The 16725-nt window shown below is 34.4% G+C and overlaps 1 protein-coding gene across 3 annotated transcripts in view; it reads right to left on the bottom strand.

Moving 5' to 3' along the window:
* LOC139775994 (uncharacterized) overlaps positions 1–16725 on the bottom strand; it is a 35903-nt gene that overhangs the window by 8431 nt on the left and 10747 nt on the right. The window contains exons 3-10 of one of the 3 annotated variants that reach the window (XM_071712382.1): positions 9181–9303; positions 8804–9003; positions 8333–8542; positions 846–1017; positions 717–783; positions 484–643; positions 253–390; positions 53–166 (exon numbers count right to left, since the gene is read on the bottom strand). In XM_071712382.1, coding sequence (XP_071568483.1) covers positions 53–166; positions 253–390; positions 484–643; positions 717–783; positions 846–1017; positions 8333–8542; positions 8804–9003; positions 9181–9303 — 1184 coding nt within the window. The remainder of the gene's footprint in view (positions 1–52; positions 167–252; positions 391–483; positions 644–716; positions 784–845; positions 1018–8332; positions 8543–8803; positions 9004–9180; positions 9304–16725) is intronic. The other 2 variants (XM_071712383.1, XM_071712384.1) reach the window with 2 other exon arrangements.

Here is a 16725-nt window from a genome sequence, read left to right on the forward strand (position 1 = left end):
ATAAAGATATACAATCGTGAAAAGTAGTTAAATAATATTCTTTTTAACGTACAGCAGCAGATCATTATTCGCTCCCTTTGCTAAATCCGAGTTTGATCCTACTGGTTTTGTTAAGTATGGGGATTTATATTCCTTATCCTCTGTAGTACTGGTTCCACGTGAAACTCTAACGCAACATATTTTATTATATAGATAAGTGTTATCATGATAATAATACATCTTAAAAAATATAATCTTAAAGAGATATCTTACTTCGGTATCTCAGTCTTATTTTTGGACCGTTTTAATTTTTCAGTTTCCGCATCTTTACTTATCTTTTTAATTGGAGAAACAGTTAATTTTATAGCTTCTGTTATTGGCGGACTATCTTTCCGTTCGTCGCTTCTACTACTACAATATTTTATATAAACTCATGAGAAACAATTAATAGAAATATACATTTATGCATAATTTTTTATACATTGTTGAAAAATGAACTATTACCTTTGGCTGCTAGAAGTACATAGTGGTCGAGTAGCTTCTTCTGCCATTACTATATCTAATATATGTATTGCTCTTTCTTCATCATAATCTACACTATCCATAGCAAGCATCACAATTCGATCCGGTAAATTCTTATATTTTTCCATCAAACGTGTTTTTACTGTAATGTTTTCTTTCTGTAGTATACTATCACCGGACATAAAAAGAAAATAGAAATCTAAACAAATACATACACTTATTCTTTTCTTCCAGGCTTTTTATGCGCGGAGGAGGCGTGGGTGCAGTTGGCTCGTCATGTACCTATAGAAACAATTTTTTTTTGTATATAACAATGTTACATTGTTTGGTAAAAAATTCATTACCCGTTCTTCTTCTTTCTTCTTTGCTAAGGCTCTGGCAGAAACAGTTGGATTTCGTTTTTCGTATCCTAAATCAATTAATTTTTCAGATGCCTTCTGCACATTATTATCGCTCTGTTCTAGCACATCCAATAATATTGTTTCATCCACTTTTGGAAATACATTTTTCAGGTACCTGTACATACATTCCAAACATATAAATGTATAATATAATTGTTATCGCAATATGCACAACATACAAACATAATACAGTGCATATCATATGGACTTATGGATTATATACTTTTTAATAGTATACAAATTGTAACTCATGACTAACACAACGATAATCTAATATAATCTTATTTAAATGTGACTCGTGTACACAGCATTAATGTATGCCATCCGGTATATGCGCATTCAATGAACAAATTTTGCTATATTATATTTAAGAGAAATTTATCTTGTCACTTACATTATTAATAGTATCGATTATTTGAGTTTGCAAAAAGAGCTGATAAATCGCAGATAAAGATCTTTCCGTAAATGCGTAACGGATGACGTTAATGCTCTCGATCATAAGTTAGTAAATTAATAACACATAAAAGATTAATAATTAACATTATTTATAATATGTACATGTGATCTAACACCTAAAAATATTCATAAAATATCTCTTTTCTTCATGGCAATGAGCTGATACAATCTGATACAATTATTTTTATTTGAACATTTTTAGAATAGAATGCACATGCACATACTATCATGCTTAATTTTTATCTCATTTTGGGATAAACGAGTTTCTTTTATATCTACCTATATAAAGCAATATTTAAGGAAAATATTGCTAATATATATTTATTTATAATAATATATATATATATATATATATATATATATATATATATATATATATATGTATATGTACGTGGTCTGTTTGAAAAGTAATGAGACTGATTTTTTTTCAACAAACTGGTAGTAACACTGTAAAAACTGCAGTAGATCGAAAGCTACATTCATACTCTACTTTCAGTTAAAATTTCAATTTGATAGCATTAACACATGTGATTCTACAATAATTTGTATAACTGTATGTTTGAGTGCATGACGCGTCACGAAAATAAAACACAAGAAAATCGAGGAGCGTTATGCGAAGTTTGACACGGTAAATTCTGTGTCAAATTTCAGGATAACGTGACAGAAACATTTAAAAAGTTGACAATGATTGGTGATCAATTTTATTAAATTTAAATCATCAAATTATTTATGCCATTGGTGGTCCAGAACGGGATTCATCTTCACAATTTCACCGCCGTTTAAAAATGCCTTGTGCCAGGGATAGAACTTGACCATTGCAAGTCTGTTTCAACTTCTTAAATGTTTCCATTGTATTGTCCTGGAGTTTGACACAGAACTTAGGCTGCGTTCCACTTATCGCTCACAACGCTCGCGAGCATCATTTCGTCTTTGTTTAACATTTGACAAACAACAAGGATGAAATGATTCCACGAGCGTTGCGAGCGATAAGTGGAACGCACCCTTAGTCGCATAACGCTGCTCGATTTTCTTGTGTTCCATTTTCGTGACGCGTCTCCCAAACATACAGTTATACAAATGATTGTAGAATCACATGTGTTAATGTTATTAAATTGAAATTTTAACTGAAAGTAGAGTATGTAGATCCACTGCAGTCTCGTTTTTACAGTGTTACCAGTTGTTGAGAAAAAAAATTCAGTCTCATTATTTTTTAAACAAACCACGTATATATATATATCCTTTAAATATGTGAAGTCAGGGCAGTAAGGGTCGGACGCAGATCCTTGTGCGTAAATTCAATATTTATTGATACTCTTGGTACATTACTCCAAACAATATCCGTACGTTTCGGCTCTGAATCGAGCCATCTTCAGCAGAAGCGAAAGTTTGTCACGCGTTTCTCGTGCCGAAGGCGAGTTAACTGATTGAAAAGTCAGAACCCTGGACACTTTGATCCCTATCTGTAAATAGTTTCGATAAGTTGTAAAATAAGGAAACCTTTTTTTTAAAAAACTCACCAAAAGGCCCGAGAAACGTGGAACAAGACGTCATGTATAACAAGGATAATATGCGAGGAGACTAAACGTTCTCGTCGACGCGTCACATAACAATGAGATGACAAATAGCGAAGCATGTTATAGGTCAAAACAACGGTAAGTTTGTACATAGAGTGTCAAGTAAGTAAAATAAACTAAGATATTTGGTAACCAATAGTAAAGCAGGGTTAGACGACGTCATATGCATGGATTACAATTTATTCAGAACTGCAATATAAGCGTGATGCAAAAATTCTGTGTCGTTTTGTGAGTTATTACCATTCTTTTGAAGTTTAATATGCATCATTTCAGAGACTAATCTCCTGGATAAATATCTCTCGTTATCTAAGAGTTGGATATTCTCCCAATCGAACTCATGATCAAAATTCAATCTGTGATCTGTAATAACAGATTGAGTCGATGTGTTTCTGTGAATGTGGTTGCGGTGTTCTGAGAGTCTAGTTTTTATTTTTCTCATCGTTTGACCCACGTATGACGCGTCACAATTTTTACAACAAATTTTGTATACCACATTTTTCCGGGATAGAATTGGGAGGATATCCTTCTGTACCCTAATAAATCTATTAAGTTTATTCAGGCTATAAAAGGACAAGTTGATATTTTGGTCTTTAACAACCCTTTTAAATTCATCAGAAATGCCCCGAACATATGGAACCGTGAACCAAGTACGTCGCTCCTCTTCACGCATGGATGAAGGCTCATTTATTTGTTTGCGAGTAAAATTGTTAAGTAACGATTTTATTCTAGTGTTGATTGTATTAAAAATAAAATCCAACGGATAGTCGTTCTCCAGGAGAATATCTACAATGAACTTCATGTTCTTAGAATGGTATCTAGGATGGGAAAGTAAGAAGGCCCTATCTACCGTTTATTTTAGATACGTAGATGACATAGCATGGCAGTTTTTTATGCTCTTGACTCGACTTTGCATTTATTTAACTCTTATCACCCGAGACTTCAGTTCACTATTGAAGTCGGTGGGGATAGATTGAATTTCTTAGACTTGACAATTATTAGAAATGAGAACACATTGGAATTTGATTGGTTTCATAAATCAACGTTCTCAGGCCGGTATCTTAATTTTTTGTCGCAGCACCCTGTTTCCCAAAAGAGAGGCACGATTATAGGCATGGTAGGTAGGGCCTTCTTACTTTCCCATCCTAGATACCATTCTAAGAACATGAAGTTCATTGTAGATATTCTCCTGGAGAACGACTATCCGTTGGATTTTATTTTTAATACAATCAACACTAGAATAAAATCGTTACTTAACAATTGTACTCGCAAACAAATAAATGAGCCTTCATCCACGCGTGAAGAGGAGCGACGTACTTGGTTCACGGTTCCATATGTTCGGGGCATTTCTGATGAATTTAAAAGGGTTGTTAAAGACCAAAATATCAACTTGTCCTTTTATAGCCTGAATAAACTTAATAGATTTATTAGGGTACAGAAGGATATCCTCCCAATTCTATCCCGGAAAAATGTGGTATACAAAATTTGTTGTAAAAGTTGTGATGCGTCATACGTGGGTCAAATGATGAGAAAAATAAAAACTAGAATCTCAGAACACCGCAACCACATTCACAGAAACACATCGACTCAATCTGTTATTACAGATCACAGATTGAATTTTGATCATGAGTTCGATTGGGAGAATATCCAACTCTTAGATAACGAGATATATTTATCCAGGAGATTAGTCTCTGAAATGATGCATATTAAACTTCAAAAGAATGGTATTAACTCACAAAACGACACAGAATTTTTGCATCACGCTTATATTGCAGTTCTGAATAAATTGTAATCCATGCATATGACGTCACCTAACCCTGCTTTACTATTGGTTACCAAATATCTTAGTTTATTTTACTTACTTGACACTCTATGTACAAACTTACCGTTGTTTTGACCTATAACAAGCTTCGCAATTTGTCATCTCATTGTTATGTGACGCGTCGACGAGAACGTTTAGTCTCCTCGCATATTATCCTTGTTATACATGACGTCTTGTTCCACGTTTCTCGGGCCTTTTTGGTGAGTTTTTTAAAAAAAGGTTTCCTTATTTTACAACTTATCGAAACTATTTACAGATAGGGATCAAAGTCCAAGGTTCTGACTTTTCAATCAGTTAACTCGCCTTCGGCACGAGAAACGCGTGACAAACTTTCGCTTCTGCTGAAGATGGCTCGATTTAGAGCCGAAACGTACGGATATTGTTTGGAGTAATGTACCAAGAGGATCAATAAATATTGAATTTACGCACAAGGATCTGCGTCCGACCCTTACTGCCCTGACTTCACATATTTGAATCTCGAGGGTCCTTATATTAATTTATTTATATATCCTTTATATATATTTGTTTCTACAAAAATGTAAAAACTCTTTTATTCCCTTAGAAATTTTTTAACGACTAATATAACAATAACATCTAATGTAAGCTTCAATTTGTGCCATTAAATGACAAACAAAAACAAAACAAGAAGAATATTGAACAAAAACCAACCTATTCTAGATAGCGTAAATTTCATACTATCCAACATCTATGTTATAGCAAACCAGGAAGAAACTGAAAGATAAAAGAAAAATCTAAATAATACAGATGTCATAAAATTGGATATTATTGATCAATGTGACAGAATATTTTTCAAATGTCTGAAAAGCGATAAAAATATAACAAAATAAACACAATTAATAATAACTTATTAAACTATATTATATGTATAATATTTGCTACCGTGCACGATAAATTATCTTGAAGAGTCGGCCAATCTACATACAAAGTACCCTATTTTAAAAAAATATGTTTAAAAATATAAAAAAACATCGCGTTTTGGAAAAAAATGTTTCGAACAAAAGTTATTTGATTTTGCGGGAGACACAAAGTGATAGTCAGTTTGACTTTGCGCAAAAATTCCAAGGTCACGTGGAGATCACAAAAAAATAATAATTTTAAAATAAAAACTAATTTCTTTATTGTAGATAATGTAGATTCTTGTAGCTACAATACTTTTTCAAATCACTATGGCTGCGTTCGTTTTGACGTGTTGGCTCTATCCTCGTTTGATATTCGATGTGCAACGAAGATAGAATGATGCTTACAGCTGAAAGCATCAAGATAAACTCAGCCTATGATTGAATTGAATTTTGTTCAAAATTTCCTGAGCTATGAGAAATTAAAGTTTGAGAATCACTGACATTTAGGCCTATTTCCACTGGTATTAGTGTTACCTGATATCCCACTGTTTAGCATTTGCCCATCGCGAGGAGGTTGCTCGTGAGTACTCAGGACGACTACATGATGCAAAAAGAAAAATATTTCTTTTCCTATTTTCTGGTACCGATTTATGAAAACATCTCAAATTAACAGCAAATTTTGTACTTAAACGATTTGCACGTATTTTAAACTTGTATACAAGTTAATCCTCGCCACCTAACTGCTCTAAAATTTCATATAACCCACCTGGGGTCGTTTTTAACCCCACTTTAAATGTAAAATAAAAAAGGAGTTTTTGACACATATAAATCAAGAATTTTTAATATATAAACATTTTTATTGAAATCAAAAGTAACAAAAAGTATAAATATTGCTATAAAAATAACTACTCGGAATCATCATCGATAAAACAAAAAATATCATCATTTTTAAGTGCATGGGGTCAAAAAATACTCCAGGTGAGTGGCGAGAGTTAATGGCGCAAATTTCGAGCACTTATTAATTAAATCAAACACACTTACATGTAAATACTTATACTACATCAGCTTTTTTTAAGGGCTACATAATGTACAAAATCCCACGGAGCAATATCTCAGCAATGTACATTAGATAATGCCGGGTCTCAAAATTTAACGTCTCATAACTCAGAAAATTCTGAACAAAATTCAACTTTATCACAGTGATTTAAAAAAGTCTCAACGTCTGACTACAAGACTACAAAAGTCTGCAATAAAAAATTTATTTTAGTTAAAAATTTCAATGTGACCTTGAAATTGTCATGCAAGGTTAAACTGATTTTATCACTTCCTCCTTATTTTATCCTCCTCAAAACCAAACAACTTTTGTTTAAAACATTTTTTAAAAGCAATGTTTTTTGTATACAGGGTGAGTTAATTTTAATCCACGCAGGCAAATATCTAAAAAAATATAGAAGATACGGAAAAATGTTTCAGACAAAAGTTGGATGTCTAAAAGTTGTATGGTCTAAAGGGGGACACATGATTCTGATATGAGTCATGTCGTAGATGTTATTTTCAAAAAATTTTAAAGGCTAATTTCTTAAATGGAACTTGATTTTTCCTTGAGATTAAAGTTGTAAATCTCGTCGAGACGTTTTCAAAGCACTATAATAAAGCTTTCTTTCGTTAAGAATTTCCTGAGATATTTAAAATTGCTATATTTTTAATACAAAATATGAAATCTCGAAGTAATTCTATGTATAAAAGTATGAAGGTAAAGTCATCGAAAAGTGAATACTTCACGAGATATTTCATATTTTGTATTACAAATATTATAACAAAATTTTAAATATTTCAGGAAATTCTTAACGAAAAAGAGCTTTATTATAGTGCTTTGAAAACGTCTCAACAAAATCTACAACTTTAATCTCAAGGAAAAAATCAAGTTCCATTTAAGAAATTAGTCGCCTTTAAAATTTCTTGAAAATGACGATATGATTCACATAGGAATCATGTGTCCCCCTTTAGACCATACAACTTTTGTCTGAAACATTTTTCCGTATCTTCCATATTTTTCGAGATTTGCCTGCGTAAATTAAAATGACTCACCCTGTATATTTAAACATATATTTTAAAATGGAACACCTTGTATATATATGTGTACATACGCATGTACATATTTTATATATATATCACTCATTTGCTACAACAATAACATAACTCAAAAAACAAAATTTTCCAAAAAATAGGTTTGAATGTTTTAAATCATAAAATTTTCAATATTATACTTTTAAATACGATTTTGGTGCAATAATTGATTGTAGAGGAACAAAAATATATATTAGCTCTTCATTCAGTGTATTGAATTTTTACCCTTCTTTTGCAAACAGTTCAAAAATTACAATTTTTTAGTTATGTCATATGTCATTGTTGTAGCAAATAAGCAAGATATATATATATATATATATATATATATATATTGTATATAGGTATATACACATATAACTGTGTATCTCTAATACTTAATATCTAAATATAGTTAAAGGAAATCTATTCTATACATGCTACCGCTACATAACGTCGTGTGTATGCGTGAAATATACCAGACAGTTATAACAATGCAAAGAAAGGCAGTGCTCCTTGACTGGTATACTTCCATGGAACTATCACAAGATACGATATCAACATCTAGCATCCAGACTGGGTGAAAGAGACTGAAAACTATGAATATTTGGGTTAAACCTAAGTTTCATTTTTGGGGAGTTAGGGGCTGGCCGAACTCCGCGAGGCGGACTCAATGTTAATGCTGCATGTATAGAATGAGCCGGTAGACGCCATCTCGGGATTGCATAATTTGAATGCACTCCCACAGGTGTACACGGTCCTGGGGCACAAAGAGGATTCTTTTCCACTTGGAGAGCACTCATGACCAAAGCTGCTCTGTTATGGTATCTGAAAGATATCGGCTGTCGACTTAGCACCAAATCTGATATAGTGCTAATTTAAGAAAATGGACAGGAAGCTCGGATAAATTAAATTAAAGAAACTTGAAAAATCAACTATTCCTTGTACATGTGTAGTAGTTTTATTTTCTGTGTTAATAGTACTAATATTAATATAAATGTTTATAGAAAAATGTTAAAAAGCGTGAGTACTAAGCTTTAGATGGAAATCTTGCTAAAGTAGATCATTTGCATGAGATAAGAAACTTACTTCTTCAGTAAAAGACGAATATGTGTGTCCGAAACTGTCGGGAATACAGCGTTGATCTTCGCCACTTGTGACTCAGAGTCGGAATTTTGAGTAAAAGTTGTTTCTGTGTTTCTTACTGGAGTCGGAGATCCCAAAGTCAAGTCACCAAATCGAGTCGTCACCGCACTGGTCGATTTCAACGACAGTGGCGTTTTCAGTTCCTGCACATACATATAATTTGAATTGTATAACAATTAAAAAATATCTTGTGTGTATGTGTGTGTGTGTGCGTGTATGTATGTACGTGTACGTCTACAACTATATCGATAACTAACTTATTAACAAAAAGCATGCATGATTCAATGAGGGAATGACTTTCAATGTAAATATTTACTTACCTGCGCACTGGGAGGTAAGAATGCTAGTTGTGGATTATGATAAGGGGACGGTGTTGGATAAATTTGTGGAACTCTGTGAGCAACTGTATGATTTAAGTGCCCACCACTTCCGCTTCCTCCAGTCTATTTATTTGTGGTATATCGTGTGCGTTATCCAAATGCAGCGTGTGCATATCATAAGAATATATACATTTTTACAATTTAACATTACACACGCGCGCGCGCGTGCACGAACATACACACGAGCGCGCGCACGCGAACACACGCTAAATGATGTATCAAGTGCAGGACAGAATAGGGGAGACCGGGGCAAACTCGACGCCGGGGCAAACTTGACACTAGGCTTTTTGCCAATTTAAATCTATCGTAGAAACTTGCCTTTCCTACTATAAATGCGTCTTTATGTGCCAGTATTATCAACGGAATTTGGTGACATTCTGACAATGAGTTATGGTGTAATTTTTAGCGCGACATAAGCGTTTTTGATGGTGAAAAGTAATTTTTCTGATCTCTCGAATATTTCTACTCTTTTATCAAGCTTTACTCTTGCGAATCTACCGGTAAGTGATTTTGATAGGAAATTCGATGCTTTATACGAATCCGATAATAGTTTTTGCATATTTTCAAAATTCTTATATTTTTGGAGTAACAAAAGTAAAAAACGACGTTCGGGGCAAAGTCGACACCACGCCGCGCCGTTTTATCAGCTCCCAATAACAAACGATGCTTATCATGCAGCTATATAGCCACTGACAAATGTGTGTGCACGTCTAATCGCGAATTTATTTGCATAAATTGTTTTTCAGACATGAGTTTAGATGAAAATAATTGAATGTTTAACAATTTCTGTTCTTATTACTTCCAACGATTGTTTTACTTAATTCAGAATTTTTGTTACTTTTTAAATACACGATAAACAATGTATGTTTAGTTTCAGACAATAAAAAATAAGTTCCAGATCAAATTGTGTCGATCAGGCAAAGTGTCAAGTTTGCCCCGGCATTTTTCAATTTGAAAATTTGTCTTTGCGTCACTTTTCCTTTCCTGGGGGCAAAACTAAGCAATGTATAGCAAAATTTTCTTAAGCAATTTTGTACCTGAAGGAACACTCTTTAAATGTATACCATTAAATTTGCTTGAAAATTTTAATTAATTGTTGAAAATTGTCTTTGAAAAAATTGTGTCGAGTTTGCCCCGGTCTCCCCTATCTTTGTACATATAAAAAAAATTAATACGTGAATAAAATCTTACAACATTTCACGTAAAATATTTTACTTCTTGAATAATGCTTCCTTTTTCGGATTGTTAATTATGACTTTACATTTCATTTTTAGTCCTTTTACGTTTCAATAGAATACTTTAAAAAATTTATAGAAACTCTTTTGTCAAAATTATTTACATTTAATCTTTGAACGATCTAATTGAAGAACATCCACATAAATAAAAATACTTTTTACATAATTTCTTTTTATTTATTACTATTAAAAGTAAACGTTACATGTAATTATGATATATATATATAGACATATGTACTTTCAGTAATCTATTTAATTAAAAGTCAAAAATTTTCTTGGTGTCGTATACGTCAAAATTTTCTTGATGTACGTGGTTTGTTAAAAAATTTTCCGAACTTTTATAATAGAAAGCCAACACGATATCACACCGATGTGCGATAAGCAGTGCGGCCTAGCAGCGACCTTAGTGAGTAACCTTCCGTTTGCCACGTTTAACGTGTCTTTCTATTGCGATTAATTTATCGTGCTGCATCGCTTTGCTTACGAGTTTATGTGTATTCTGCGATTTTCAAGATGACTGAGTTTCACGAGCAGCACGACAATCCTTTTATAAATTGATTAAAAATTTTTCTTTGTAGATTCGAAAACTGAACGTTCTTTTACGTAGAATAGCCCTGCTGAAAAAGCTCGATTAAAACCATTAGAAAATCCTATTCAGTCTAATAAGATCGAATTGTGTTTTTGAACCTGCATTTTCCATTAAAACATAATTACTCTCAAATCGGTTGTATTTTGTTGAACTGGAACTTATGCCAATAGTATGTATAAATAAGTTTTTATGGTTTTAAATAAGATTTTATAGAAATATTCACATTCCGTCCTATATGTTTTAATATGTCTATTTTGGTTCCGATTACGCTCAATCGGAAACAATAAAAACTGTTTGATTTTGATTGCTATTTTACGATTGAGCGTAATCGGAACCAATATAGACATATTAAAACATATAGGACGGAATGTGAATATTTCTATCAAATCTTATTCAAAACCATAAAAACTTATTTATACATACTATTGGCATAAGTTCCAGTTCAACAAAGTACAACCGATTTGAGAGTAATTATGTTTTAATGGAAAATGCAGGTTCAAAAACACAATTCGATCTTATTAGACCGAATAGGATTTTCTAATGGTTTTAATCGAGCTTTTTCAGCAGGGAGGACATATCATTTTTTCCTTGTTGATACTAACCACAATAGAAGAACGCGGTAAATGCGAGGTTACTTGCTAAGGTTACTGCTAGGCAGAACTGCTTACCGCATATCGGTGTAATATCGTGTTGGCGTTATTATAAAAGTTCGGAAAATTTTTGAACAGACCATGTAATGTGAGAGAATAAACATCCTTTCTTTCATTTTATATATTTATAAATAATGTGTATTTTACTTTGTCTTCAGTATCACCAAAATTAAACTGAAAATCTAATTAGTATATGTAACTGTTTGTGAGACATATATCTAATTATCTTTAATGACAAATAAAAAGAAAATACATTTATATACATTCCATCTATCTGTAATTTTTTTGGGGAGAAAAATTATTTATACAGAGTGTTTTTTATGGAACATCCACTAATTATATAGCGCTATTCCTTATAAAAAAAATTGAGTAAAAAATTCCTGAACCATTTTTTTTTATAATGCTTAATAAAGCAATAACTATTGAAAGAAAATCCAATCAGTGTCCTCCTTTAGACGTCAGTGAGTGGTAACGCGCCTGGTAGTGTGCGTGAATGTGTGTGTTCTGTAATTCTCCTGAATGAAAACCGTCTTCTACGACAACTTTGTTGTCATGGTAAACTGTACTACCAGCGGAAATTAAAGCATCACCTTTTCCTTTCTGGATTAATTATTGTGGTACTATGATTCCTTAGAATCAGAAATCCAATGGGCGTTTAACCCTTTAGGGGCCTGTGTACATAATTATGTACATAAAAAAAACTAAAAAACTAAAAAAAACTAAAAAAAACTAAAAAAACTAAAAAACTAAAAAAACTAAACAAAAAACTAAAAAAAAAACAAAACTAAAAAAACTACAAAACTTTCATCAGGGACGTCTTTTAAGACTATCTTATAAATTATTACATTTTACTCTAACGGGATCGATGTGTGACCCCTAAAGGGTTAAAGAAGAAAGAAAGCATCACCTTCGGTCGAAAAATAGACCAATTTCATGATGTAACTTTGGCAAAAATGATCAGAATGAGACGATTCAAGAAGCATTTTTCAGCCTCAGGTCTTTACTTTTCAGATTAGTCTTTAGATAACGGTGAGGAGCACTCACGCATACTATCAGGCGCACAGCTCATTGACGTATGTCTGTTTCAAGGACGACGCTAATTGGATTACCTTTATTCAATAAGTACTGCTTTATTAAGCATTATAGAAAAAATGGTTCAGGAATTTTTGACTCAATTTTTGATAAGAAATAGCGTTATATAATTAGGAGATGTTCTTGAAGAAACATTTTGTGTCTTTCCTTTATATAAATGGAATAAACTTTGGTAATTATACAGTAATACGGAACACCCTCCGATGACCTTGACCTTGACATATGTTGTCAAGGTCACCCTCCTGAGTGACCTTCAGAAGGTTTTAGCCGTCGCTCGTTATTCGTTAAAAAGTTATTAACAAAAAAAGTTTGGAAAATATAGCAGTTATTTTGAGTATTGAAAGGCATAAACGACTAATATATATGTGGAAATAGTACATGTATGAACAAAGGAAAGTCTTCAGTTGCCACATGGGTTCGTGGCACGCTTTACAAGCTCGTTTATTGTATACTAGCTTTTTCGCCCGCGCTTCGCGCGGGCTCAAAAGCTCTTCCTTCTTTTCCCCGAATAGTAATATTTACCCCCAAAAAAATTTATTTTTTAAAAGACTTTTTTTAAACAACTTTGTATGAGGGCCCTTTGTCCCCGGACTCAGAGCCCTTCCCAAAACCCTCTACGGTCTAAGTTAGAGTATCATGAGATAGTATACCAAATTTGGTTGTTCTAATTTGAAAACTGTGAGAGTAGAATAATAATATCACAAATTAAATTGATTATCAAATTTTAAACGCACTTGATGCTAATAAACATTCTTTCCCAGCAGACATTTTTCCCTCGCTTCGATCCCTTCCCAAAACTTTCTATGGGCTAATTTATTAGACAGTAGACGATGTTTTTTCCACGAATAATATTTACCCCCAAAAAAAATTTTTTGGAAGAGACCTTTTTTAGACAATTTTGTATGAAAGCCCCTTTTTATTTTTTTATTTTTATTTTTATTTTTATTTTCTTATATTAATTTATTCTTCATCGACATTATCCTCGAAAAATTAGACAAATTTTGATACCGGTTTCCAGAAAATCGGTCCATTAATAAATAAGTAGTTCGCGGAAAGTCTTCAGTTGCCACATGGGTTCGTGGCACGCTTTACAAGCTCGTTTATTGTATATACATAATGAAACATTATATATTCTCTATTAATTTCCTGAATACACTTATTTTATGTCATCTAGTAATACATAAAATGAGTCTTCTCCAATTCTTTTCACATAGATGATCGACTAACTTATCTTGTTTAATACCACCTCTACTTAAACGAGCTTGTAAAGCGCGCCACGAACCCATGTGGCACCTCGTTTTGCGTGGAAAGTGTATGCGTAAACTATTTCGACATATATATTAGTTATTTATGCCTTCCAATACTCAAAATAGCTGCTATATTTTCCAAACTTTTTTTTTGTTCGAAAAAATATCAAAATTCGGAAAAGGTCTTATTCAACATAATTACCAATCAAGAGACACGGTAGTGTCTCGTGCCAAGTACACGCGGAGCGAGACCGACCGTGACTCTTTTACGCGACGCGACGGGTTGCGAGTACCCGAGATGTTGAGATCTCGATAACGAGTGAACGGATCAAGTTCTAAGTAGGCTTGATCGATAGCTTGGGGTCGAATTAGGGGGGGGTTTTTCTTATAATATTTCCGCTACGTGCCCTACGAGCGGAGATATAGCGACGCAAAGTCCAAATGTGAAAAATTTTAATTAAGATACGTAAGATACGTCGACCATCTCTCATCTCTCATGTCATTGGCTGGAGTCGCGTCACTTTCACTTTTTCGACACTGGCGGCGCAGGTATCGCCAGTTTCGATATCGCGCGCGTATTTCGATCGATCTAGTAGGTAAATTAAATTAGGTCGATAGACTTATCGGTCAGGAGGAAGATTTCTATTTAGGTAAATTAGGTATATATATAATACATATTGAGTCAATTGCTTCATGTTTATCTGGAGAGATTTCGTATCCTTACATCGTATTACCACCGCTGCCGGAAAAGAAGGAACCCTACGCTTGGCAGAAAGTGCCGCTAGGGAATTTTTAAGTCGATTCTTATGAATCAAGCTTGAATTCGATGTCTAGGTATCCTAGGTTGCCGATGACGAGGTCCAGATAGTGCGCTTCATAGTTTTCGGTGTCCAGGTGTAATAATACGTTGAATTCGATGTCTACGTGTCCCAGGTTGCCGATGACGAGGTCCACATAGTGCGCTCCGTAGTTTTCGGTGTCTACGTGTATTAATACTTTGAATTTGATGTCCACGTGTCACAGGTTGCCGATGACAGGATCCAGATAGTGCGCTTCATTGTTTTCTGTGTCCAGGTGTAATCGTACGTTGAATTCGATGTCTAGGTGTCCCAGGTTGCCGATGACGAGGTCCACATAGTGCGCTCCGTAGTTTTCGGTGTCTACGTGTATTAATACTTTGAATTTGATGTCCACGTGTCACAGGTTGCCGATGACAGGATCCAGATAGTGCGCTTCGTAGTTTTCGGTGTCCAGGTGTAATAATACGTTGAATTCGATGTCTAAGTGTCCCAGGTTGCCGATAACGAGGTCCACATAGTGCGCTCCATAGTTTTCGGTGTTCAGGTGTATTAATACCTTGAATTCGATGTCCACGTGTTCCAGGTTGCCGATGACGGGTTCCAGATAGTGCGCTCCATAGTTTTCGGTGTCTAGGTGTAATAATACGTTGAATTCGATGTCTAGGTGTCCCACGTTGCCGATGACGAGGTCCACATAGTGCGCTCCGTAGTATTCGGTGTTTACGTGTATTAATACTTTGAATTTGATGTCCACGTGTCCCAGGTTGCTGATTGCGGGATCCAGATAGTGCGTTTCATAGTTTTCGGTGTCTACGTGTATTAATACCTTGAATTCGATGTCCACGTGTCCCAGGTTGCCGGTGACGGGATCCAGATAGTGCGCTTCATAGTTTTCGGTGTCCAGGTGTAATCGTACGTTGAATTCGATGTCTAGGTGTCCCAGGTTGCCGATGACGAGGTCCACATAGTGCGCTTCGTAGTTTTCGGTGTCCAGGTGTAATAATACGTTGAATGCGATGTCTAGGTGTCCCAGGTTGCCGATGACGATGTCTAGATAGTGAGCTCCGTAGTTTTCGGTGTCTACGTGTATTAATACCTTGAATTCGATGTCTAGGTGTCCCAGGTTGCCGATGACGAGGTCCACATAGTGCGCTCCGTAGTTTTCGGTGTCTACGTGTATTAATACCTTGAAATTGATGTCTAGGTGTCCCAGGTTGCTGATGACGAGGTCCAGATAGCGCGCTCCGTAGTTTTTGGTGTCTAGGTGTAATAATACCTCGAATTCGATGTCTACGTGTCCCAGGTTGCCGATGACGAGGTTCACATAGTGCGCTTTGTAGTTTTTGGTGTCTAGGTGTATTAATAACTTTAAATCTGAATGTAGGACACGTAGATATCGAATTCAAGGTATTAATACACGTAGACACCGAAAACTACGGAGCGCACTATGTGGACCTCGTCATCGGCAACGTGGGACACCTAGACATCGAATTCAACGTATTATTACACCTAGACACCGAAAACTATGGAGCGCACTATCTGGAACCCGTCATCGGCAACCTGGAACACGTGGACATCGAATTCAAGGTATTAATACACCTGGACACCGAAAACTATGGAGCGCACTATGTGGACCTCGTTATCGGCAACCTGGGACACCTAGACATCAAATTCAAGCTTGATTCATAAGAATCGACTTAAAAATTCCCTAGCGGCAGAATTAAAATTATGTCATGACATAATAAAAATCCGCTGAATTAAAATTATGTCTAGACATAATAAAAATTGGACGAATAATAGTAACCTTTCGAAAGTAGAGGTTTTAAGCTTGAAATTTAAATTTTATTCATTTTTAACAAAGTTACCGCTGCT

The sequence above is a fragment of the Temnothorax nylanderi genome, unplaced genomic scaffold (assembly GCF_030848795.1).
Source record: "Temnothorax nylanderi isolate EJ_2023f unplaced genomic scaffold, tnyl_v1.0 TNYL_tig0109_pilon, whole genome shotgun sequence".
Classification (NCBI taxonomy): domain Eukaryota; kingdom Metazoa; phylum Arthropoda; class Insecta; order Hymenoptera; family Formicidae; genus Temnothorax; species Temnothorax nylanderi.